Source organism: Thalassophryne amazonica, chromosome 1 (assembly GCF_902500255.1).
Source record: "Thalassophryne amazonica chromosome 1, fThaAma1.1, whole genome shotgun sequence".
Lineage (NCBI taxonomy): Eukaryota > Metazoa > Chordata > Actinopteri > Batrachoidiformes > Batrachoididae > Thalassophryne > Thalassophryne amazonica.
This window is the reverse complement of record NC_047103.1, coordinates 154,658,102-154,686,066: the sequence shown is the minus strand read 5'-3', so window position 1 is coordinate 154,686,066 and position 27,965 is coordinate 154,658,102. Positions and strand designations below refer to the sequence as shown.

Below are 27,965 nucleotides of genomic sequence, written 5' to 3'. Positions count from 1 at the left end.
GGTGCCCCGAGGGACACAGTCGAACGCCTTCTCCAGATCCACAAAACACATGTGGACTGGTTGGGCGAACTCCCATGAACCCTCGAGCACCCGATGGAGCATGTAGAGCTGGTCCAGTGTGCCGCGACCAGGACGAAAACCACACTGCTCCTCCTGAATCCGAGGTTCGACCATCGGTCGAATTCTCCTCTCCAGTACTCTGGAATAGACCTTACCAGGGAGGCTGAGGTGTGTGATCCCCCTATAGTTGGAACACACCCTCCGGTCCCCCTTCTTAAACAGAGGGACCACCACCCCGGTCTGCCAATCCAGAGGCATTGTCCCCGACCGCCACGCGATGTTGCAAAGGCATGTCAGCCAAGACAGTCCCACAACATCCAGAGACTTAAGGTACTCAGGACGGATTTCATCCACCCCAGGAGCCCTGGTCACAGAGGAGCTTTCTAACCACCTCAGTGACTTCGGCCTGGGTAATGGATGAGTCCGCCTCTGAGTCCCCAGTCTCTGCTTCCTCTTCGGAAGACGTGACGATGTGATTGAGGAGATCCTCGAAGTATTCCTTCCACCACCAGACAACATCCCCAGTCAGGGTCAACAGCTCCCCACCCGCACCGTAGACAGTGCTGGTGGAGAGCTGCTTCCGCCTCCTGAGGCGTCGGACGATTTGCCAGAATTTCTTCGAGGCCGACCGATAGTCCTCCTCCATGGCCTCCCCAAACTCCTCCCAGACCCGAGTTTTTGCCTCTGCGACCGCACTGGCTGCGGCACGCTTGGCCTGCCAGTACCTGTCAGCTGCCTCCGGGGTCCCACCTACCAATGAAGACAAGTAGGACTCCTTCTTCAGCTTGACGGCATTCCTTACTTCCGGCGTCCACCACCAGGTTCGGGGATTGCCGCCACGACAGGCACCAGAGACCTTGTGACCACAGCTACGAGCGGCCGCATCGGCAGTGGAGGTGGAGAACATGGTCCACTCGGACTCCATGTCTCCAACCTCCCCCGGGATCTGGGAGAAGCTCTCCCGGAGGTGGGAGTTGAAGACCTCGCTGACAGAGGATTCCGCCAGTCGTTCCCAGCAGACCCTCATGATACGTTTGGGCTTGCCAAGTCTGACCAGCTTCCTCCCCTCCCAGTGGATCCAACTCACCACCAGGTGGTGATTGGTTGACAGCTGTGCCCCTCTTTTCACTTGAGTGTCCGAGGCACGTGGCCGAAGGTCAGATGATACGACTACAAAGTCGATCATCGACCTCCGGCTCAGGGTGTCCTGGTGCCATGTGCACTTATGGACACCCTAGTGCTTGAACATGGTGTTCATGATGGACAAACTGTGACTAGCACAGAAGTCCAACAACTGAACACCACTCAGGTTCAGATCGGGTAGGCCGTGCTTCCCAGTCACCCCCCTCCAGGTCTCACTGTCGTCGCCCACGTGGGCGTTGAAATCCCCCAGAAGAACAATGGAGTCCCCAGTTGGAGCGCTATCTAGTACCCCTCCCAGGGACTCCAAGAAGGTCGGGTACTCTGCACTGCCGCCTGGCCCGTAGGCCAAGACAACAGTGAGAGACCTGTCCCCGACCCGAAGGTGCAGGGACGCGACCCTCTCGTTCACTGGAGTGAGCTCCAACACATGGCAACTGAGCTGGGGAGCAATAAGCAATGCGACCCCAGCTCTCTGCCTCTCCCCGTGGGCAACGCCTGAAAAATGAAGCATCCAGCCCCTCTCCAGGAGTTGGGTACTAGAGCCCAAGCTGTGCGTGGAGGTGAGCACTAGTCGGTATCTCTCAACCTCCCGCACAAGCTCAGGCTCCTTCCCCCCCAGCGAGGTGACATTCCACGTCCCAACAGCCAGGGGCTGTGAGCATGGACCGGGCCGCCGGGCCACCTGCCATCAACCGCCACCCAATCCTCTCTGCACCCGACCCCCGTGGCCCCCTCTGCAGGTGGTGAGCCCACAGGAGGGCGGGCCCACGTCGCTCTTTCGGGCTGAGCCTGGCCGGCCCCATTTCTGCAACTCGAAATATGTACACTATAAATGCCTTTGCTACTAATAGAGGCAGTCAGCTCATGATACCGTTAGCTTGTTATGCTAGTAAGTTTTCATGCCAGTGTTAGCATGTATGTATGCATGTATTAAGCACATTATAAATTCTGTTGCTCACAGGTCATCCTAACTGCACCTTTCAGAGTGGCCTTTTATTGTGGACAGTCTAAGGCACACCTGTGCACTAATCATGGTGTCTAATCAGCATCTTGGTATGGCACACCTGTGAGGTGAGATGGATTATCTCAGCAAAGAAGAAGTGCTCACTGTCACAGATTTAGACTGGTTTGTGTACAATATTTGAGGGAAATGGTGATATTGTGTATGTGGAAAAACTTTTAGATCTTTGAGTTCATCTCATACAAAATGGGAGCAAAACCAAAAGTGTTGCGTTTATATTTTTGTTGAGTGTATATACTATATATACTGAGTAGAAAATGGACAAACTCTATTGCTTTGTGATCATGCATGCATGTTTATTATCCTCCTAAGGTCAGGTAGGGTTCTTTGGATTGTTGAACTTTCACAACCAAAAGGGATATGTTAACAATGTCCCCAAAGTTCGACCAATTCCATGTAGGGTCAATGAAGGATAACACAGGTGTCAAAATTTTAAAAATGTTCCAGTCATGTTGAAAGTACGAGGGCTGTCAATAAAGTAACGGTCCTTTTTATTTTTTTCAAAAACTATATGGATTTCATTCATATGTTTTTACGTCAGACATGCTTGAACTCTCGTGCGCACGCGTGAGTTTTTCCACGCCTGTCGGTGACGTCATTCGCCTGTGAGCACTCCTTGTGGGAGGAGTCGTCCAGCCCCTCGTCGGAATTCCTTTGTCTGAGAAGTTGCTGAGAGACTGGCGCGTTGTTTGATCAAAATTTTTTCTAAACCTGTGAGACACATCGAAGTGGACACGGTTCGAAAAATTAAGCTGGTTTTCAGTGAAAATTTTAACGGCTGATGAGAGATTTTGAGGTGATTCTGTCACTTTAAGGACTTCCCATGGTGCGAGACATCGCGCAGCGCTCTCAGCCGCCGTTGTCAGCCTGTTCAAGCTGAAAACCTCCACATTTCAGGCTCTATTGATCCAGGACGTTGTGAGAGAACAGATAAGTTTCAGAAGAAGTCGGTTTCAGCATTTTTCCGGATATTCCACTGTTAAAGGAGATTTTTTTAATGAAAGACGTGCGGACGGGTCCGCGCCGGGACGCAGCCGGCGCGGTGCGGCGGCACAGGAAAAACACCTCCGTGTTGATAACCATTTGTAAAATCCAGGCGGCTTTTGATGGCTTTCAGTGGAGTGAGTATATGAGAAATTGTTTAACAGGCAGGACATGTTCCAACTTGTCCTTAAGGCTTTCAACAGAGGTGTTTTTCCTGTGGCGGAGCGTCGCGGCGGCTGCGTCCCGACGCGCGGACCCGTCCGCATGTCTTTCATTAAAAAAATCTCCTTTAACAGTGGAATATCCGGATAAAATGCTGAAACCGACTTCTTCTGAAACTTCTCTGTTCTCTCACGACGTCCTGGATCAATAAAGCCTGAAATGTGGAGGTTTTCAGCTTGAACAGGCTGACGACGGCGGCTGAGAGCGCTGAGCGACGTCTCGCACCGTGGGAAGTCCTTAAAGCGACAGAATCACCTCAAAATCTCTCATCAGCCGTTAAAATTTTCACTGAAAACCAGCTTAATTTTTCGAACCGTGTCCACTTCAATGTGTCTCACAGGTTTAGAAAAATTTTGATCAAACAACGCGCCAGTCTCTCAGCAACTTCTCAGACAAAGGAATTCCGACCAGGGGCTGGACGACTCCTCCCACAAGGAGTGCTCACAGGCAAATGACGTCACCGACAGGCGTGGAAAAACTCACGCATGCGCACGAGGGTTCAAGCATGTCTGACGTAAAAACATATGAATGAAATCCATATAGTTTTTGAAAAAAAATAAAAAGGACCGTTACTTTATTGACAGCCCTCGTATACTTTATTTTTTGTCTGATCATAAGGATTTCAAAAAGGTATACCCGTAGTCTGTACTATGACTGAAAGTTATGGCGTTATGGGGTAATAATTTTTGTAATTCATAATTCATTTTACTGTGTAAAAATATTGTATACATGAATGTATATAATGACACATCATAACATTATTAAAAGTTACAATTAAACAATTATTAATAATTCTAAAACCTGGTGGCATTTACATTATAATACAAATCATAGCTTGCTTTAAAAGCATTGATACTGGTGAGAGAACCACTTTAGGTGGTAAACTGTTCCAAAGCGTAATAGCTCGATTGCTAAAGAAATTTTTTTCTCACATTCCACCTCGATCTGTTTACTTCCAGGCTCAGTTCATATCCTCTAAGGCCAACATATCTCTTCATTTCAAAGAACACATTAAAGTTAACATTTTCAAAGCTGTGCAAAATTTTATACATTTTGATCAAGTCCCCCCGAGTTCTTCTATCTTCAAGTGTAGTAAGACCCAATTCCAAGAGCCTCTCCACATAATGCAGATTTTTATATTCTGGTACCAACTTAGTGGCCCTTCTTTGTACTTTTTCCAAAGTATTTTGTCTTTCTGGAGATATTGCGACCACGCCTGCACGCAATATTCAAGATGAGGATGAACAAATGTTTTATACAAAAGAAGAAAGGAGGCTCTATCGATGAATGAAAAGGCCCTTTTTAATCATCCCAAGAACTCTGTTGGCTTTTGCCACCGAACGAGCAATGTGGCGGGAGAATGACAGGTCCTTAGAAATCAGTACACCTAGATCTCTTTCCTCTAAGACAGTTTCTAATTGTTTTTCATTCATAAAGTAATCATAACATGGGTTTTTTTTCTACTGATGTGGAGAACTTTGCATTTTCCTGCATTAAAACCAAGCAGCCACTCTGTTATGTCTGCCTGCAGGTCTTCCCCATCAGCAAGAGAAAGAATGGAATGATACACCTTGGTAGAACCAGCAAAAATGGGAACAAATTTGTACAGGGTCAAAAATGAGTTGCTTCAACTTTGATATAAAGTGTTGTAAAATATTGGTTGATACTGAAATGTAAGTATTAGTTTGCCACCATAAGTGTTACTGATTGGGCCAGAATTTGGCTCAGGAGCTATTCATCCTGATTGAAGCCGGCAGCCACGTTTTTACTGATCTAATGTTGGTAAAGTGCAGAATCCTAATGTTTGCAAGGGTGTTCCCTGTACACAAGAGATTCAAATAGAATGTACTTTGTTAATTTTATGAGATGTATCCATTTCATCAAGTTTAATAAAGATCAGTTCAGGTGCTCTGTTTGTGGATCTTTCCAGAATTTTGTGGTTTCTCTTAAAGGGTACACTCAAATTTTCATTGTGTCATGAAAACTGGTGAATTACTATCATTTAAATAATGTTACTTAGAAATCACCCAACAAACAACATGACCTCAAAATGTAAAATTATAAAAGTGAAATTTTTTTCCTTTACTTTCTGTCAAGGCCACCGTACTCTCTACATCGGGGTTCATGTTCCCCTTGGCAGGAGGTCACATCGACGTCACCGTCACCATGGACACAGGCACAGGAAGAGGTCCAAGGAGAGGGACTCTTCCACTGACGACGGACGGGAATCTCCATCACACAGTATCACACTCACACAGCAGAAACACAACGCACAAAGTGTTTGAGTGACTTTAAAATACACACATGCAGATGTCCAGACATCAGTACGCCACAAAACACATCCCATATGAGCAGTGTGCATCACTATATACATCAGTGTGAACTGATTTCACAGCCTTACATTTTCTTATGGCTATTTGGTCATTTTGTTTGCATCTGTCTTCAATGCAACGATATCGTCCACTTTGTCTGTTTGCTGCAGGAGACACTCCGGCTCAGAGGGTGCAGTTTTTGTTGGGAACCGAGGATGGCGATGAGGACCACATGCCCCATGCCCTGTTCACTGAGATGGATGAGATCTGCGTCAAGGAGGGACAGGAAGCTGAATGGAAAGAGACTGCCAGGTACACCACAAATGTATTGAAAACTCCCACAGCTCACTCGAACATTGACTTCGTCGTTCCCTTGTGAACCCTGGGTGAGTGTTAAACTAACACGACTTCACAGATGATACTGTGGTCTTTGCAAAATCACTGGATGCCCTGACCTCAGCACTTGAAAAGCTGAGTAACTGGAGTGTTTGGGTTTGCAATTGTACTGGATAACTAAGATCCAGCCTTTCAATGACTTCCTGGACTCGGTTGTCAGAACTTCTTCTGAAGATCCTAAGATGCCTAAGAAGAGTTTATGGATTTATGAAGGTGCTGTGCAGAGGTTTTTGGCAGGTCCTGGGGCTTCCTACTCTATGGCTGTGAGACTTGGATGCTCATCAGTGACCTCAGGAAATGACTTGATGTCTTTGGTACTAGCTCTCTTTGGAGTATCCTTGGGTACTGCTGGAATGATTTATTGTCAAACAAATGGTTACTTAGGAGATTCAGATGAGGAATATCACTTGAATTGCAAGGGAACGCCAGCTACGACATTTTGGCCATATGGCACAAGTCTCTGTACATGAGCCAGCACATGGGCACTAGATACTAGATACATGGTTACTTGCAAGAGTTGGGGATGGATCAGTTGTCTGCCTGGGTGGTTTCCATTTGGTACCCAAGGCAGTTCCATGGTGTGGAGGATGGGGCAATGCCTTGCACCAATACATGCTCCCAGACCACACCTGGCCTATCCTGTATTAACATACTGATCGTGTTATGTCAGTCATTCTTATCTTGTGAAATACTGAGACTGTTCTTAAGACACACCTTCAAACTGTAGGACAAAGACAGTGTTTACACAGACAGCGGGTGACACAGGTGGGGTTCAAACCTACAACCTACCGATTCTGAGACATTAGAACCACCACTGTATGACCACTCGGCAAACAATATTCAAGTCCCTTTTCTCCTGCTAGTCTCCAAGTGTTTAGCTACTCACAAACAGCGTGATGTTAGCATGCGCTACCGCTGCTCTTTGTTAAGTAATTATTAACATTTTCCTGTGTTACTGTTACAGTTGTAATCATAATTAAAGTTATTCGATATATCTGTGGTACCCTGTTTTGAGGATTTCTGGTGCGTGGTCTACAGCGCATTACACAAGTCCAGTTGGGCATTTCCTAATCATTTATAGAACACAGCATGTAATCTGCATGTAGAATAGGGCCCTGTGTCCATATCATGTTTTTTTCTGGCAAAAAAAAGTCCTGGGACAGCGCCTACCAAAAAAAAACAATAAATAAAAAAGCCTGTGCATGGCATTTGGGTTCATCCTCTTAATTAGAAATGTGCATGTTTTGGGCACTAATGTGCAACAAACCAATCCCCTTTAAGAACACCAATGTGACACTGAGGTGAAGCGATAAGATTTTTTTCTATTTTCCCTTTACTTTTATTTTGTTAGTTGTAGTTTTCAATTCAGTTTTGTTATGTATATAAGGAGGGTGCTTCATGAATCAACTTATGTCCGAATAGTGTGCTATTACTGTGCAGGTAAATCAGTGGTAGTTGAGCTACTAATATGTAGACTTGGGTTTGGGCCTTCTACCACTTTGTGTCCTTGGACAAGACACTTTCTGTCAACCCAGCTGTAAATGGGTACTGACCCTGGCTAGGGATGTACCGTGTGTTGGACTACCTTCCACTCTGGGGAGAGTCATAGATTTTTAGCTGCTTTCAGAATTTGGGGATAAGGACCGGCACCAAACGTTCTATGCCCCATCTCATTTTTAGACAAACATTCTTGTGGACGCACACATGCGTCCGATTACCGTCCACTCTGCATTTACTGGTCATGAAAACCTTCAGCTGTGTCAGGTGGAAACTACCAATAACTCTTGCATTGCACGGTGCACTGCTTCGTCCCGGGTGAAAGATAGGACCCTTCATTCAGTTATTCACAACTTTTTGTGATGAATTTTACATCATTTTCCCCATTTTCTTGTTTCCAGGTGGCTTAAGTTTGAGGAGGATGTTGAGGATGGCGGTGAGCGATGGAGTAAGCCCTACGTCGCCACCTTGTCTCTACACAGTCTCTTTGAGCTTCGCAGCTGTATCATGAATGGCATTGTGATGCTGGACATGAGAGCCAACTCCCTGGAGGAGATTGCAGGTGCAGGATTTAACCTTTTATCGGGCAGACATACATGCCTTTTCACGCTTCGCTACGTTGTTTGTTTATGTTTATTTGTTACGGACATAACAAAAAGCATTGTTACAATAACCAATGCCATGTTCATAGGTCATATAGCTAATAGCTAATTCGCAGACCTGGTCCCTAGAACATAAAAAGGACACTTACGCAATCATAAAACAGCACATAATAGTAGTAATAAAACAGTACAAGAAAACACAATAAAATATGACTAATGTCTGCAGATTTGATTTAGGTTAAGCCATTGTCTTATTTTGTGCTTCAAGTCATTCAGATCTGTAAGAGATTTCAATTCGGCAGCTATGGTGTTCCAGATCTGTGGACCTTTTACTGCAAACACACTCTGTCCAAAAGTCATTTTATATCGGGCTGGTCTACAGTCTCCACTCACAGCTCCTCTTGTAATAATACCACGAGTTTGACATTTTTGAATCATTCCTTTTACAATATCAGGAACAAAGCCATTGACACATTTAAAAACTAAATTCAAAAACGAACACTTCAGAAAATTTTCAAAGCTTAAGAGTTTATGCTTTTTTAGGATTTTGCAGTAATGTCACCTAATTGGCTTTTGGTCAAGCACTTTTAAGGTTTGTTTGTAAAGGGAGTTCAAACTTTTTAGAGAGGACTGGTTTGCCTGGCCCCAAACAGTAATGCAATATGAGAAATGGGACAAGATCATTGCATGAAAAAATAACTTGGCTTCACTAATTGACAAGCAAGATCTTATGAGACGAAAACAATTCAAGTTAGTCCTAATTGTCTTAGTCATTTTCTTGATATGACTCTCAAATTTAAGATGGGAGTCCAAGACGACCCCCAGATATTTAAACTCATCTACTCTTTGAATTTCCTTTTGATTTATTTGTATCCTAAAGTTTTCTTTGGACTTTTGCCTTAATGAAAAACACATAGACACCGTTTTAGAACAGTTTAAAGACAAGAAATTATCCTCCAGCCACTGAGAGACCCGGGTCATTTGCCTGTTAAGAAGCTCTGCAGTCTTTTCTGGAGTTTTTGCTGAGACATAGATTACTGTGTCATCAGCATACAGCTGGCATTCAACCTCAGTGCAAATGGTCAGAAGGTCATTAATATAGAGACAAAATAAAGTAGGGCCCAGGATGGAGCCTTGTGGTATCCTTATTTTATACTCCTGAGATGGCGATATAGAGCCATTGATTTTTACTCACTGTGTTCTTGACTCCAAATAAGATGTAAACCAGCTGAGAGACTGTTGAGAAAAATTTAGCTGCTTTAATTTGTGCAGGAGAACATGGTGGTTTACAGTGTTGAAGGCCTTACAGAGGTCTAAAAACACTGCTCCAACCACATTTCCCTGATCCAATTTTTTTTTAATCATGTCTGTTAGGTACAGTGAGGAAAATAAGTATTTGAACACCCTGCGGTTTTGCAAGTTCTCCCACTTAGAAATCATGGAGGGGTCTGAAATTTTCATCTTAGGTGCATGTCCACTGTGAGAGACATAATCTAAAAAAAATCAGGAAATCACAATGTATGATTTTTTAAATAATTTATTTGTATGTTACTGCTGCAAATAAGTATTTGACCCCCTACCAACTAGCAAGAATTCTGGCTCACACAGAACTGTTAATTTTTCTTTAAGAAGCCCTCTTATTCTGCCCTCTTTACCTGTATTAATTGCACCTGTTTGAACTTGTTACCTGTATAAAAGACACCTGTTCACACACTCAGTCAGTCAGACTCCAACCTGTCCACCATAGCCAAGACCAAAGAGCTGTCTAAGGACACCAGGGACAAAACTGTAGACCTGCACAAGGCTGGGATGTACTACAGGACAACAGGCAAGCAGCTTGGTAGAAGACAACAACTGTTATGATTATTTATTAGAAAGTGGAAGAAACACAAGAAGACTGTCAATCTCCCTCGGTCTGGGCTTCCATGCAAGATCTCACTTTGTGGGGTAAGGATGATTCTGAGAAAGCTCAGAACTACACAGGAGGACCTTGTCAATGACCTGAAGAGAGCTGGAACCACAGTCACAAAGATTACATTAGTAACACATGATGCTGTCATGGTTTAAAATCCTGCAGGGCAGCAAGGTCCCCCTGCTCAAGCCAGCACATGTCCAGGCCTGTTTGAAGTTCACCAGTGACCATCTGGATGATCCAGAGGAGGCATGGGAGAAGGTCATGTGGTCAGATGAGACCAGAATAGAGCTTTTTGGAATTAACTGCACTTACCATGTTTAGAGGATGAGAACAACCCCAAGAAAACCATCCCAACCGTGAAGCATGGGGGTGGAAACATCATACTCTGGGGGCGCTCTTCTGCAAAGGGGACAGGATGACTGCACCGTATTGAAGGGAGGATGGATGGGGTCATGTATTGCGAGACACACAGCCAGGGCAACTAAGGAGGGGCTCCGTAAGAAGCATTTCAAGGTCCTGGAGTGGCCTGGCCAGTCTCCAGACCTGAACTCAGTAGAAAATCTTTGGAGGGAGCTGAAACTCCAAACCTGAAAGATTTGGAGAAGATCTGTATGGAGGAGTGGATCAAAGTTCCTGCTGCAGAATGTGAAAACCTGGTGAAAAACTACAGGAAACATTTGACCTCTGTAATTGCAAACAAAGGCTACTGTACCAAATATTAACATTGATTTTCTCAGGTGTTCAAATACTTATTTGCAGCAGTAACATAGAAATAAATTATTTAAAAAAATCATACATTGTGATTTCTGGATTTTTTTTTTTAGATTATGTTTCTCACAGTGGACATGCACCTAAGATGAAAATTTCAGACCCCTCCATGATTTCTAAGTGGGAGAACTTGCAAAATCGCAGTGTGTACAAATATTTATTTTCCTCACTGTAGCAAGTAGCAATTTCTGTTGAATATCTAGGCCTAAATCCAAATAGTTTTGGATGTAAAATATTACCACATTCCAGATAAATTGGTTTGCTACTGTTTTTTCAAGTACCTTTGACAGAATTGGAAGGTGTGAAATTGGTCTATAGTTACAAATTTTGTTTGGGTCTCCAGCTTTAAAAATTGGACTGATGAGTCCTTGTTTTAATTTTTGTGGAACATTTGCCCCAGGAATGGATAGGTTAATCAAATGTGTTAGAGGGCCAGCTAGAGATTCTTTGTGCTTTCTGACAAAATCAGAGTCTAATCCAATTATGTCTTTTGCTGTTAGACTGGAACTGTTAGCTCCACACCCCCCTTTTTTAATTGAACATTTGTTTCTTTGGAAGGATTATCCAATGAAAGCCATGAGACATCATAACACAATTAAATATTAAGCATTGAAGTTGGACAGCAAGTGTTGTGTTTTCACAAATTGATCTGATAACCAAATTTTCTGAAGGTTTCTTGTTTTATGGCCTGGTATTATCAATCTAGTTATTTAAATTTTTCTTCTCCATTTATGAAGATTACGAGCTACATGAAACCTAATGTAAGATCATCAGGATGGAAGCATAGAAATGGTCATTTTTAACGCCAAAAAAAAAGGACAAACACGAGCAATTATTCCACAGATATGTACAGATACAAAGTATAATTCTGTTGTTTGACAAGGTAGAACCAAGACCAGCACACTGTCTATTGTCCCAAAATTGTGGCCACAGAGAATTTTAGCCAAAGTCATCAGAAAATAGTTTTCTAAAGTAGAGATCTAAAACTTGTGGTTTCTCTTGTGTGATTCCACTCCTCAGATATGGTTCTGGATCAGCACGAGGTGTCTGGCCCAGTAGGTGAAGATGCCAGGAGGAGAATCCGCGAGGCCCTGCTGAAACAGCACCACCACCAAAACCAAAAAAAGTTGGCCAATCGCATACCGATTGTACGCTCCTTTGCAGATATCGGCAAGAAGCAGTCTGAACCTCACTCCATGGACAAGAATGGTGAACTGATTACACATGAACACATATCTAAACCACACACCAGTGTGGTTTTGAAAGCAGGGATTCAAACAGAAATTTATTCATTGTTTTTTTCCCTTCGGGTTGTTTTATCCAGAATTAGTATTTTAATGTTTCTGCTTCTGGGTTTCACCTTAAAACTATCATTCCTGCAAGAATTAGGACCAAATGGAATAATGCTCAGTAACAGTCTATGTAAAGTTGCATGTCAGAACCAAATGTAGATTTCAGACATTATAAAAATGCTGAGATTTTAATCTATAGTCCATCGCTAATGGTACTGTTAACAAGCTAGTTATTGCAAGCAGAAAATGTTAGAATTTGTAATAAAAGAATCTGGTGAAAAGTTATGAAACCGGTACCAATATATGAAGTCAATGTTTTTGTTCCAGAATATTTAAAAAAATAACTGTGAAAAAAATCACCTATCCAATAACTTATTGGTTGAGTTAATAGGGTTTTAAAAAGGAATAGTTTGCACCATGTATCATGCTTAGTTATCAGTAACGTATGTCACATGTAATAAAATCCAATGGACGTCAACATTGCTTGACCTTTACTTTGGAGACCAAGCATTCAACACAGTCAAAATTATTCCATTTATTAATTCTACTAGTTTAACCAATAATTTGCACGTTTGTTTTTTGTTTTTTTTAACCAAACTTGGAGCAGCTTTAATTTTGACCCTGTACAAACTGAAACTGACCTTTGTCACCACCAAGTTTTTACCCCATAACTTCATCACATTTAGTCATTGATAGTCCAAACTATACCTTTTTTGGAATCTTTATGATCAGACAAATAATGTGGTGTAGCTTTCAATATGATTGGCACATTTTTAAATTTTTGACCCCTGTGTAATTCTTCAGTTGACTCCTACCTGGCCGCTTACTGAGAATTAAGTGGCCAGTCTGTTTTTTTCAAAAGAGTAATGTCTAAGGATTATTTGTGGCCAATTTGGTGCTTGCATCACCATTTGAAGGACTGTTTCAGTTATTTGCTTCACTATAATGATTGTGTTAGCTGTGTATAATATGACCCCTTTAAGCCCTTAATATCCAGCTAAATTCACTATCGGAAGCGTGCTGTTTGCTGTGATTGTGTAGTTAACCTTAATCACGAGGTACACGTGGAAAAACGGAGCAGTTGTATCTTGTCATCGGGGCTGAACCTTTGTACCTGAAAAGGTGCAAGACAAACAACATTAGCATCCCCTGCTGTATCATATTTTTCAGAAAATGTAACTGTACCTGTTAATGACTCACTGGGGCGTTTGTCTTTGTGTGGGAAATCTGACATGTTGTTGCTCTCCTGCTCTGCTCGACAGTCCAATTGTTCACCACTCAGTCTCAGCCAACTCTCAGTGAGGGCAAACAGGACGTGAGCCGAGAAAACAGTGCCGTTGACTTCAGTAAGGTGAGCAGCCGGACCCACCACTGCTCGGCTGTTTATCTACGGCTGCAGGAAGCTGGACACATAACTAGTGCTGTATATTTAACCAAGGTTGTGTTACGTGTGAAATGGTCACCGTGACCCTCTTACTATGAGAAACTGACAGAAATTTTACAGGAGAAAAGCTCATTTCTGTTGTCATGAAGGCCATAACAAAATGTTTGTCCTGTGTCAAGATTTAAAAGATGTAGCAGTAGTTAACCTGTGGCTCAGCAGCATAATCACTCATATGTGTCTGATTTTGTACAAAATAACTCAGAAATGGCTGAGCCCATTTTCAGCAAACTTGGCAGGAATATTCCTTGGTTGAATGTCTCCAGATGATTAACTATTGGAGCAGATCAGTCACAGGTCAGGGTTATGTTTGTCAAAAATATAGTCAGCAAAACATTTTCTAGTATATCGCTGCATGCAGCCCATAGGGCGGCGAGACAGGAGATCCAAAGCTTATATTGTTCAGGTAATCATTCATCATTATGTGGTATAAGTGAGTCATTATGACATCACTCAAACACATTCAGTTGAGTCAAAGACAATAAACATCTCCCCGACCTCAGAAAAAGATATCTGTAAGCATACCTGGAAGCAAAAATCATAAAATGATGTTGTAATTGAACTAAAAATACATTTTCCAGGATATTACCAAAACCAATAAGGCAAAAAAAAAAAAAAAGATCTAAATGTTCCATTGAACAGCTTTTTTGTCATCATGTGGTATAAGTAGTATCATGACAATATTACAAAAATGTAATATATATAGTCTGAAAACCATATCTGGCTGATTAGTCTCATTGCTACGTCTCCTCCTAGCAGTATTAAGTGCATGCACAGAGTATGCATCGCCTATGCGCTGCCTTTCATTGTTTATTTATTTATTTTTTTCATCTCACAGATTGACCTCCACTTCATGAAGAAAATCCCTCCTGGTGCCGAGGCGTCTAATGTCCTGGTAGGGGAGCTAGAGTTCCTCGACCGCCCCGTGGTGGCCTTCATCCGCCTTGCACCCGCTGTGATGCTCAACGGCCTGACCGAAGTTCCCATCACCACCAGGTTACACGCAGCATCCTGGAAAGCCTTTTGTTCATCTATCTCTTGATTTTGCATCCTGATAAAGAATTTGCATTTAACCCAAACCCGTGTCTTCTGTTCTTCAAAGGTTTCTTTTCATCCTGCTTGGCCCTCTGGGAAAAGGTTCACAGTACCATGAAATCGGCCGGTCTATTGCCACCCTGATGACTGATGAGGTGAGATGTGGCGCTCAAGGTGATTTTTATGACAGTTCTCTTTTTTAAAAAAAGAAGAAAAAAAACATAAAAGGAAAAAAGAGAATACAAGAGTAAAAAAAACTTAGATTTTTAGGGCACTGAAGGTGTGACATGAAATGTTCTAACTCAATACTCTGCTATTTTCTGACCAGCAGCAGGGTTTGCTGTACTTTACCCACCCATAACTTTTGGGCAAAGGCTATTTGCCCAACCGTTGGGCAGATAAATATTATGTCTTACCTTATTCGCCCAACCGTGATCGTGTATTTGATAAGTTTTGTGCATCTAAACTACTTTTTTACACCACTTTTTTAAAGCTCTGTTGTGGCGTGAAAAGCGGCGTATGTTTGAAACATTTAATGGCGCCGTCTTTAATTACTGCAAAAAAAATACCACAATGGATGAAAGCAGACAAACTTTGTAAGCATTTTGAATGGAAGAACTGTTAACGACGCAGAAACAGTTTTTATGAACAAAAGGCTGCTTGTTGCCTGTAAGATGGTATTAGTTAGCCCCCTCCGCGGGCTGTGAACCCTCCTGCAGCCGGCGAGAAAATATCCACCCTTTTTCCCTGCGTTGAAACCAGAAGTGAACTTACAAGCGCGCTCATTAGTCGGTTGTGGTTGGGCGCATAGCCACTCCATAATTTTTGTCTGTCAGGGGGGCTGGCATTATTTGTTTATAAAAAACAAACAAAAAAACAACACAAAAAACCCTTTGGGGATGAAAAGAGACTGTACATTTCTCACAGTGCAGTTCTGATGTAATGTTACAGACCTTCATCAGAGCCAGATGTTACCTTTTTTTTTCTTGCTGGCAGAGATCCTCTGGGATGTTTTAAAATAGAATTGCAAAAAATGTCAACCTACTTCATCATATATGGGAATGAACATTTGTTTTTGAGTCACTGTGGAAGCATCAAACTGTGTGTTTCTGAATGAGGCATAAATAAGACCACCATGAAAGACTGATTTCTTCAGGGAAATTGAAGCAATAATACTCCCAATCATCTTCAGAATATTTTCCCTACTTTATGTGTGGTGATAGAAACTGAAACAGAAGATTATTGATGGTATAAGTAAAACTATATGCATCCTAATTTATTAAGAGATGAGGGTTGGCCAAAAATTAATCGGTTAAACACGCTTCCCTTGTGGAAGGGGTTCTTTTAAATATAGTATCCTTTGAGATCATACCCTTCTTTCAGTGGTGAGCAGTGCTTGGATGCTCTTGGCGTTGAAGCCTTCAACCTGATGCTGCTCAGTGACAGATATGATGTGATCATTACCATCGGCAAGGAGGTCATGTTTTTGGTGCTGTTTGCCTGTCTGTTGGCAGGATTATGCAAAAACTACTGAACTGATTTACTTGAAACATTGAGAAAGGGTGGAAGTGCGAGACAAGGAAGAAACGATTATCTTTTGGAGTGGATCCTATTTAGGGGGCAGATCCAGGAGGTTTTCATTGCTTTCTGTGAGCTATGACAATTTTCATGAATTTCTCAAGACGAAAGAAAAGATCGGACGTATGTGGCGTGCTAACATCTATGTAATTTCTGTCTGTGTGTTTAAAAACAGATGAAAATCATTCTTTCATTTTTTATACCCGTTTATTTCAATTAAGGGAGTTGGAGCCCACTCCAGTGGTCCTTGGCTGAGAGGCAGGTTACACTGTGGATAGGATGACAATCACAGATGAAAGCCAGATTGATCCAAATCAGGATATTATAGTGGCTTGTCAAACAGGTGGAAATCCCGGCCCTTCGCAGCACCCCTCACTTCACAGTTGGTTCATTTTCCTGACCAAATACTTCACCCTTCATCAGCTTTCCTGGGCCTTTGTTCTTGATGTCCTCTTGTGGCTGCCTCAGCAAGCTGGCATTGTACTCTCTGTTTATTGATTGGCTCTTTGGAAGGCAGCTCCCAAACACAACACCCTTTGCATTTCAGCAAACTGTGGCGTTGCCATCTCTGCAGACAAAATGACCTTGATCTTCTTTGGCAGGGCTGAGGACATGTGTTTCCCTTGCACTCTATATAGCTCACTCAAAGTGATGGACGCAGCACTAATAATGGCTTAGGAAACCTCCAGTGAAATTACTTAAATATGCTTCAAGATACTTCAAGTCCTCCCTTGATATGATGAATCTGGTATACTGTTGATCTCTTCCAGGAAATTACAATAGCATTCACTGATGTGTGATTCATAGTCATTCTCTTGTCATCCATCACCATATGGTGAGCACAATTAATGTCATCCTCAGTGGTGGCACTTGTGTACTGTGGATAAAACTGAAGTGTTATAATATTCCTGGGAGTTAAACCCTTCTCTTGCCGGTACTTGATGATACTGCAATGACATATTGCTTCCTCCATTTTGAAGAGTACTCTCTGTCACCAACATTGAAGGTCTATGAATCACCCAGTCTCAGCATACATGAAAGAAAGCCTAAATAGAAATTGTTTTCAAAAGAGTTATACACACGTGGTTTCATTGATCTGACTCTGTCTTTGTAGTAAATCTCTAACCTCGCAGTCGACCCTCATGTATTCCGTTTATGATTCTTCCAGGTTTGGCACAGGATGCCTCTCTTGAGGAATGTTTACATTTATAATTATGAACTGATATTACTCCTCCACAGATTTTCCATGATGTGGCATACAAAGCCAAAGAGAGGAAAGACCTGGTTTCAGGCATTGATGAGTTTCTGGACCAAGTGACAGTCCTACCCCCTGGGGAGTGGGACCCCACCATTAGAATAGAGCCTCCTAAAAATGTACCCTCTCAGGTAAGGAAAGGAAAGGGGTAATTTGTATTGCTGTCATTCATCAGACTCAACCACAGAACTGGATATTGGTTATTTAGAAATATTACTCCTTTTTCGTAAACCATTTGAGATTGACATTTTAGCCATATAAAAATATTTAAACATCTGCATTTTCCTCTAATCTCATCAGTTTAGTTCTCTGTGTTCCCCAGGGTTCTACTCTCAATCCTCTCCAAAACTGTTATTTTCCCCACATTAGCCATTTCCATCTGTGCTGACTTTATTGTTGAGTGAGTGGTCAGACAATTTGTTTAAGAGATCAAGTCTGAGATTTACCAGAAAGTCTCTTTAGATGATGTAAAAATGATGTACTAGCTCTGTTGGAGTGTCTGGGTTTTCAGTTGTCCTGAATTAAGACAAAGATGCAACCTTTCAATAACTTCCTGGACACAGAAGTCTATCTGAAAGTGCCAAACGTGCAGAGACATATCACTTACTTTGGTAGTGATGTTCATAGCTCTGGGTCCTTGCTATTGAGATTGGAAGAAGACCTTGTGGAGTCGTGAAGTCACTGGACTGATGATACCTTTGCACAGAAAGAAGGATCATGTCTTTAGGGTCTTGGTGCGTCCTGTCTTATTGTATGGTTGTGAGACTTGGACACAAACCAGTGACCTAAGCGAACAACTAGCAGTCTTTGGTATTAGGTGTCTTTGAAGGATGCTTGAGAGCTGCTGGAATTAATTGTATCAAATGAAGGGTTATTTAGGGAGACTCATTTGAGAAATATAATTTGCATTGTTGAAGGCCCCTTCACACATAACACAAAGTTGGACAAAAGAAGCAGAAACCGGCTGAGAAACCACAAACAAAAAACAAAATGGGGAACCACGAAACATTCCACCTACGGCCGGGAGGGACACATGGTTGGACAGGCGTGCATGATACCACAGCGATGGTTTTGTGCACACCTGTGGCACCTGGAATGTGTGGCACCACATTGCGCTTCTGCTGTGGGAGGGAAAAAAACCACACACCAAAAACTAAAAAACACTGCAATTTCTAATATTTAATCCACGCATTGAGCGGACAATACAAGTATGATCCTTCTGTTCTTCCGTATATGACCTATGGTCACAGACGTCAAGTCATGAAATTACATGAATGAAGCAGTGCGCTCTTGTCATGCCTACATCGGCTGGCGCCACATGTCCATTGAGTGGCGCATTGAAGGACACCGCGTCATGTGGACCATAGCTGACGTGGTGGACGTGACATTCAGATCTCCAGCTGAGTGTACACATGATCAGACTGTTCTTTTCACATGGCACAGCCTGCTGGTGTGTGCACTGCACGGTTGCTCTAGCTTGTTCCAAATGTGTTGTGTTTTTATGTATTTCCACGTGAAGACAGTATGCCCAAACACGTGTCTCACGGTGAAATGTTGTTAGGTGATGTCCTTCAAAACACAATACGTGTTCTCCAGCTGTGACTTGCGGGTCCACAGATCCCAACAGCAGCGGCTGGCACGGACACACCCACTTTACTGAACAAACTCAGCTCAAAGAAAAAGTGTCACTCTCTGCTCCTTTGTTATGTGATTATTTATGTTATGCAGTTATGTATGTAGTTATTGTTGTTTGTATTTATTTAATTGTCCTGTTCTCTTTGCTTTTAATTTAACATGTCATGTGCACTGAGCTGCTGTCAGCTGGAACTGAGGAGAGCATGATAGCCCGCCCACACGTGAATTGCTGGAGTGATGTTCATGTTGTTGATGACACGACATATGTCCTCCAGTTGAATTGCGAGTGCACAGCAGTCAGCTGTCCCAGCAGGACATTACAGCCGTCTAGATGCACGCTGCACTGGACAGCAATCGCACTGCAGCTACCTCAGCCACACCTGACAATGTTTGACGATGGTGTGGTGGGGTGGGGGGGACACACTCCTCACGACATCTGTGTTGTGGAGGGAGGCATCACACTCGCACACCACGTGTTGCAGGGGGGCGTGACACACTTGCACGCCACATGTGTTGGTGGGGGCCTTGCATGACAAGTGTTTTGCTTGGTAACAGCACATTTGTGCGGCACTTAGAAAATGTGCTGCTGTTCACACAGCCAGGTAGAATGTGGTCAGCTGCTCTCTACTCTCGTGCTGGCACCACAAATGGTCCCGCCTTTTCTAAGTGCCCTGCGAGTGGTACTGGATATTCATGGGTGGCACTTGGACTCCAGCCGACTCCGGCCAAGAGTGGGTCGAATGGTCATTCATCCGGCATTTGATGCATTTGATGACTTTCGACTGCTGGTGTGAAGGCTGCCTTGATCACATCATTCAGCCACAGTTCGACATGGCTGATGATTTCATGCAGCTGCTCGGCCATGGCACGATATGTCCAACCTGCATACGACATGCCGTTCAAATGCTGAACACGATCAGATGGCAGTGTGACTGCAATGGGTTTCTGGTGTGAGCGGCACGTGAATATAGAGTGCATGTGCTGTGCCCAAATGAATGTGGCAACTGCTGTATGAGGCGTTGGAATGTGGGTCCGATTTCCTACAAGTGCCATTCTGCCTCAGTTGTGTTATGTGTGAAGGAGCCCTAAAAAGCACCAACTATGACATTTTCTTCATCTGATGCATTTCTCTGGGCATGATTCAGCACTCAGGTGCTTTAGTGTTGAGGACCCCAGCAGCTGAAGAAGGTTGACAGGAAGACTACTGGCTGTGGTAGATAAATGGCTAATTTTGAGAGGCTGAGGATAGATAGGATGTCTACCTGGACAGTTGGCATCCAGGACCCAAGGCAGTTTCATAGTGTGGTGAATGTAGCGACACCAGTGCTTGGTCAAATTCAAGTTCCAATTGTTATGGACCACACATTCCACAATTTTGTAGCCACAGTCACCTTTAATTTTCCATTTGGAATGAGGAACAGTGTTCAGACCTGGTCAGAAGACCTCAGAAACCTGCTCCTGACATTAAGGTTTTGATGTTCACTCATGTATGCAGGAATGTGACTGTGCAGTTCACAGGTGATTTAGTGATGTAGAATCACAAAAAATTGCAGAAATCTAGACAAAATGACATAATTCCACGTGACCATTTCCGGTTCAGATTTTGTTAGAATGTGCAGCAAACAATGTTCTGTAACTGGGAAAAAGCAAAGAACCAAAGAAGAAAATTCAAACTCAAAGTTGGATCAAATAAGTGACCTAGGGTCAGATTTAGTAGTTGTGATATCACAAAACCTCTTATGGCATTAGAAGACTGCTGTCCAGATTTAGTAGCGGCAAAATAGCAATTTAACATTGGAAAGTGGGGGACAGCTACCTGACTTCCAGACTACAAGTCACATCTGTCAAATAATGCACTATGAAGAAGCAAAAACTACCATTCCACATTTGTGTTAACAAGCAATTGAACAGCTGTACCTAATAAAGTGGCCACTGAGTGTATTTCACAGGAATAATAATAATAATAACAATAATAACAATAATAATAATAATAATAATAATAATAACAAACATTTTGCAACAGTCTGGAAAGATTATTCAGTCACACACTAGCCCAAACAACACGCTAAAATATCAAACTGTCACTGTACTCAAAATGTATCGAAGTGTGACTTTTGTGTACTGTTACATCTTTATATGTCACTTTGGAATATAAGCCTGAGGACCTCACAAACATGGAAAAAACAAAACAAAAAACAAAACAAAAAAACAAAAACAAAGCAAAAGCCTGTGACTTATAGTCTGGAAAATTTTGAAATTTTGTGGTGGCCTTGTTGCATAATATGTATTTAGAAGAGATTCCCTTTCAGACTTGCACATGCTTTAGAAATGTATTCAGTCATACTTTATGAATAACTGAGAAAATCAAATTGGACTGTCTTATAAAACAAATCTCTGGAAAAAAAAGTAGGGTGTCATCATTGGTCAGTTGTTTTGTAAGTTTATTCAGACCTAGATATTGGTCCCAATTACAGATTTTTTTAAAAGGTTATTCTTTATCTTGGGAAGATTAATCAACCTTTGACCCTGTGTCTGGTGAGATGCATCTGATAGCCTGATGTCACCATTGGTCATTGTTTGATTGAAGATCAGTCAAATCTCTACCAGACCACATAATATCTCAACCAAATAATACATGTCACACATTAGCACAATACTGATACCTTGTATCGGATTATATTACATGATGTAATTGTAGCTTTACCCAAATGATTGACCTTTAGCTGACCTTGCCAGAGCAAATCTGTACTCCATATTTGGTCCAGTCACATTCCTTGACTTTGCCTAATTGAATTCTTTAAGGGCAATTTTGTGCTAAACCTTCACTGACATACTAAGTTTGGTTGAAATCAACAGAAGGACATGGAAGGTGTCAGCCAACAAACAGGCAGACTTCCCATTGGATTCAATGACTGACCCTTGGCAAGTTTGACCTTGCTGGGCAATTCCAGAACCCACCTCCATATGTGCAACATTTGGAGCAAATCAAAGTGTGAAAACATCAAATTTTGACCTTTGCACTCAATGTCCTTGACCCTAATTAATGTTGTCTGTCTTACGGAGTTACAGAGATCTAGGCAGTGCATTTGAGACCCTAGGAAATCAAAATATCACATGCTGCATAATCACCACCATTATCTCCATAAAAACAGGTTCAAAACATTTAGGAAAGGAAAAAAGAAAAACTCTATCACTCCTAACACCTGGGCATTTCCAGAACCCACCTCCATGTGGGCCACGTTTGGTGCAAATCTGATTGACAAACTTAAATGCTAACCTTTGACCCCGATTGCCTTGACCCCAGTGATGAACCTTTGGGAAATTTAATCTGATGTCGGTAATTGTAGAACTCACCTCCATATGTGTGTCACATTTGTTGCCAAAACAAACCCTTTAAGGGCAATTCCAGAGTTGCTCTTCATTGACATACTAAGTTTGGTGAGAAACCACTCAAGGATGTGGAAGTAGTAAGGGAACAAACCGATATTTTGACCTTAGACCCCAATGACCTTGACAAAACAAATCCTTTAAAAACAATTCTGAGGTCAGTCTTCATCCACATACCAGGTGGGATGACAATCCACAAAAGGACTTGGCAGGAGTAAGGGAGCAAACAAACATGTCTCCATTCAGAGTACGACATGTTTTCTAATATCTTGTGTTAAAAAAATGTTTGACTTGTTGGGATATGTGGTGGAACTGACTTCAGTGTTGATCAGTAAGAGGTAACTGACAGATTTCTTAACCTCACAGGATAAGCGCAAGGTTCCACCTGTTCCCAACGGAGTGACAGATCTTGGTGAGGGACACAGCGGGCACGGCGGCCCTGAGCTCCAACGCACTGGGAAGTAGGTATTAGATGGCACGAGCAACATGATCTACAGGCCTGAGCTGTCTGTCCTTCAACTCCATCCTGTCAATCCAGCACTTATCTGGAATCCCTGTCAGCTCTCTCTCTCTCTCTCTCTCTCTCTCTCTCTCTCTCTCTCTCTCTCTCTCTCTCTCTCTCTCTCTCTCTCTCTCTCTCTCCTCATTTAGTGGTGCAGCTTAGCTAAAATTTCCCTAAAAATTGTTCATTTTGTGATAAAATAATGGAATTTGGCACACATATTCTAAATGAACTAATATTTATTTTCAGATATGGAGCCATCCTGGAGTTGACCTCTAATGAGCTACAGGGTTCAATAAAGAATTACACAGGGGTCAAAATTTAAAAATGCTCCAATCATCTTGAAAAATATATCACATTATTTGTCTGATCATAACAATTCAAAAAAGTATAGTTTGGACTATCTGTGACTCAGTGTTCTGGAGTTATAGGGTAAAAACAGCAAAAATTGGGACAGAGATCAGTTTCAGTTTGTACAGGGGTCAAAAGTTAAAGTTGCTCCAATTTTGGTAAAAAATTATGCAAATTATTGGTTGACTTAATAGCATTTTAAAAAGGAATAGTTTGCACCATCTGTCATGCTTAGTTATCATGTTACGGGGTAACATTTGTCATACATTGTAGAATCCAATAGACGTTAACCTTGTTTGACCTTTACTTTGGAGACCGAGCATTCAACACAGTCAAAACTATTCCATTTATTAATCCTTTTAATAAATGGCTCCATATCTGAAAATAAACATTAGCTAATTCAGAATATGTGTGCCAAATTCCATGCTTTTATCACAAAATTAACAATTGTTTTGCTATGCCGCCCCACTAATTATAAATTTAGTTTAGTTTAGTAAGAATGTTTTACTTAATATCATTCCTCATACATCAACCTTTTGTTTGAAAAGGCAAAATGTGCTCAGAAATAAATGCAAATGAAACCTTTTGTATCATCAGAATTTTGAATAAAATTTCTAAAGTTGCAATGCCCTAAAGGGCTTCATGGTAGAGGTGGGCGGATCGATCCTAATATCGATAATATTGATACCAACGCTGGTATTGATATTGAACGATCCTCATGTAAAAAGATCGATACTCAAGCTCTTTTTCTCCCCCGCACGCACTGACTGCTGCGCACGCAGATTCATCAAAGTTTACTCTCTGTCTGTAAGAGCAGCGCTGCGCTGTGTCACACAACACGGAGCAGCGGACCCTCCCCCCTCTGGTCTTTTGTTGTTGCGCCGTCATGTGGCTCAGCGGCGCCAGCCAACAGCCATGCAGGTAGGCTCAGCCTGGCCCGCCCACTTAGCGCTCTCCTGGAGTCAGCCCTCTACCTCAGGAGATTTTGTTTTAAGTTGTGTTGAGTGATTTTTTTTTAAACAAAATGTTGATTGTGATAATAAAGTATTTTGTTGTCACGTACAATGTTTGGCGAAATTCTATCCTAGGTCTTTTGGATCCTTTGGAGCTATGAAGCTTAAATATGAAAATGTATCGGTATCAGAATCAATATCCGCGATACTGGGCCTGTATTTACTTGGTATCGGATCAATACCAAAATTCCCGGTATCACCCACCTCTACTTCATGGATTGTGATGAAAATGGATCCTGTCAATTTAAAATTGGTTCCTTTGCATTCATGTCTGAACATATTTTCAATTCTCCACTTAAAATATAGAGCTGCCAATAATTCTAAGACGGCATAAAACACTTTCTATCCAGTTTCAGAATCAGAATATTTGCTTTCATGGTGCTAACTAATATCAGTCCCTCTGTTTAAAATTTGCTGGTGTGCCATTAAGTAAATTTTACCACCACTGGCCTGGATGTTGCTGCACTGCCTGTTTGGTGTGGAAATTTTAATTGATTATTAGATTTCAAAGCAAACACATTGCGTGAGGAGGAGGGTCGTTTCACTATGTCGCCATCAGTGTTACTACATTTTAAAATAAACGCATGAGTCAGTAATGATGTTCAGGTGCACATAATTATTGACGTGGAGGGTGGAGCTTTGGGTGTCTGCAGTCTCTGACGTCTCACACAAACACACATGATCAAAAATATTTTTTTCAAGATATTTTCGTGTTTTATTTTTCAAATATTTTTCAAAATCACTCACAGGAGAAATTGCACATGTTTTATAAATAAATTAATTTTAATGTTGCAATGCTCATAAGGGCTTAATGATAAGGGAAAATGTTATGTTGTTTTCAATCCAACAGTTGACTCGCGGCCAACAGCAGATTCTTGAACATGCGCTTGAGGTAACTCCTTTAGTGGTATTTTGTGCACATGGCAGCGGTTTAATAGCAGAGGAGTGAGTGATGCACTGCAGAGGAGGTTTTTGTCCATGCTCAGATTGGCCGGAAGCCCATTCATGGCTGTCAACCACACACACACACACACACACACACACACACACGACGTGGCATTATTGTACTGCTCAGACCAAAATTAGCATAATATCACATCTACTGTTGCCATGGCAACACCTCTAGCAGTTTCCACGCAGGCCCAGCTTGCTGCAGCAGTAGTGTGCCCTCGGCGCCTGATACAGTAGATTCCCACTGTCGTACGCACACACACTTACACAGCGACATGAAGGACGGATGTAAGCTCAGTGTGAGGACGCGTTTGCAGCTTTTTGATGATTTGGTCTTGTGTTTCATTAGTTATACTGCAAATACAACATAAAAATCAGAGCTTGATAGTCCAGATTTCTCTGTGGTTCTGTATGGATTCATGTTATTCTCTGATAGAGTCCCATGTGTCGCTGCAGGCTGTTTGGCGGCTTCATTCTGGACATAAAGCGAAAGGCGCCACACTATCTTTCTGACTACACAGACGCCATCAGCCTGCAGTGTTTGGCCTCCTTCCTCTTTTTATACTGCGCCTGCATGTCACCTGTTATCACCTTTGGAGGTCTGCTCGGCGAAGCTACAGAGGGCCGTGTGGTATGAAAGACCATCATCACACACACACACACACACACACACACACACACACACACACACACACACACACACACACACACACACACACACACACACACACACACACACACATTTTATCTGACACATTATGTCACAGTCAGTGGAGTTTCGAAGGTAAACATGAATCAGTGCACAAGTGTATTTATTAGGTGTGTTTATTTTTTAGAGGTAATTTCGACGAGTCGGACGTAGGCCAAAATTATTAGGTTTGATCGGGATCTGATCTAAGTCTTCTTTCGCACATCTGATGGTCCGAGATTGATCTGCATGTGATTTGGCACAAATTTTACATTGGATTTCCTGACGCAACTCCACATTACATCAAGAAATGTGGCAGGGGCGGGTTTGAACCGGGAACCTTCCACACTAAAACCAAGTGCACTAACCACTTGGCCACCATGAGTTATTAACTAGAGAATGAGACAAAAGTAGTGGATTCGTGGTTAGCAACGATACCTCTCTGCAAGATGGGATCACATCCCGCCTGGTTCTTTCTGTGTGGAGTTTGCATGTTCTTCCCGTGTCTGCCTGAGTTTCCTCCCACAGTCAAAACATACTTATTTAGGGTCTTCTTTCTCTGCTCCTGACCAAGACAGCGTCTCTTCATCTGGGGTTGGTCCCAGGGCGCTGGATTCTGGCTGCCCACTGTGCCTAGTGGTTGGATTGTGTCCACCTGTAAATAGGATGGGTTAAATGCAGAGGACAAGTTTCCTTGCTACTTGAAATACAATGAAACAGATAGAAAAGAAATCAAAGGTTATATCACATCCAGATGTGCCTCCATATTTAATCAAATCCTCTCCACTTCTACACAAATTGTAATCAAAAATCATTTTCTAATTTTTGAGTTAATATGCATATGTCGTGGACATGAACGAGCGAAGCTCATCAGCATCTCACCATGTTATTTAGGTTCTTCAGACTTATTTTGAGTAAATGCTTCAGGGGAGCATTAGCATGGCAAAAACCTCCCAGCTTCATCAATGCAGGTCTTTCAACCAGACATGTGGTGCCGTGACATGTCAATCATCTGTGTCCAATCAGATTTCAGGTGAGTCCAGTGAAACCCCGGCCTCCACTCTAGCTCCACCCATGCCAGGAAGTGTTTGACCTTTGAACATTTGCTGTTTCACTGTGACTGAGAATTCGGCACTTCCTGTTTGAGTGTGAGCTCGCCACTGAGTTCTCGCGAGAGTCCATGGGATCTTGTCTGTCAATCCAGGAAGTGTTTGACATTTGAACATTTCCTGTTTTACTGTGGATTTGAAAATTGGCACTTCCTGTTTAGGACGCCCTGTACCATGAGTGAGCGTTGCACCGCTACGTGCCGCTGCGCGACGCTTTGCTCATATTATTTGTACTGACCCTAACACACCACTCATTACATTACAAGGAATCACACATCTGCTGAAATGTTGAAATGTTCTCTGCCAGGCAGTTTTACTACTTTTCCACATGGTTACCTTCCTGTTCCACACACTAATGCCAACTCCGAACAAGTTTTTTCTTCCTGTCAGTGAAGAAATCAGGTGTCTTCTCTCTGTACCAGCGACGCACAGCTGCTTGCACATCTGCATTAGTGTAACGTGTCCCTTCAGGTGTTCTTTCAGTTTGAGAAGAAAGAATATTTGGAGGGCATCAGATCCAGACTGTATGGCAAGTGTGGTGGGAGATCTTGTAAAATTTGAGCCTATTGCAATGTGTATATTGACTCGTGTGTGAATGAGTATTGGCATGTTGAAGAATTGCACTTTTTCCAGGATGAACCCACTTCAAGTGTGCGCGCAGCTTTTGCAAAGTGTCCACATACTGTATCAGTCAGAGTTTGTTTACCCACACTTGATGCTGTGAGTATGTGGCTGTTTGGGGCACCTGCTACAGGCCCAGTCACTCGCTGTGGCTGGATTTTTACCCTTCAGTCTCCTTGCCCACCTC

General features: G+C 42.4%; 1 protein-coding gene across 3 annotated transcripts in view; it reads left to right on the top strand.

The window, feature by feature from the left end:
* Positions 1-27,965, top strand: part of LOC117515994 (sodium-driven chloride bicarbonate exchanger-like) — a 106,257-nt gene that overhangs the window by 54,584 nt on the left and 23,708 nt on the right. For all 3 annotated transcript variants that reach the window (XM_034176843.1, XM_034176849.1, XM_034176858.1), the window contains 10 exons: positions 5,528-5,671; positions 5,913-6,054; positions 8,037-8,197; positions 11,941-12,129; positions 13,475-13,563; positions 14,492-14,649; positions 14,756-14,843; positions 17,506-17,652; positions 22,910-23,004; positions 25,817-25,991. In XM_034176843.1, the coding sequence (XP_034032734.1) occupies positions 5,528-5,671; positions 5,913-6,054; positions 8,037-8,197; positions 11,941-12,129; positions 13,475-13,563; positions 14,492-14,649; positions 14,756-14,843; positions 17,506-17,652; positions 22,910-23,004; positions 25,817-25,991 (1,388 nt within the window). The remainder of the gene's footprint in view (positions 1-5,527; positions 5,672-5,912; positions 6,055-8,036; positions 8,198-11,940; positions 12,130-13,474; positions 13,564-14,491; positions 14,650-14,755; positions 14,844-17,505; positions 17,653-22,909; positions 23,005-25,816; positions 25,992-27,965) is intronic.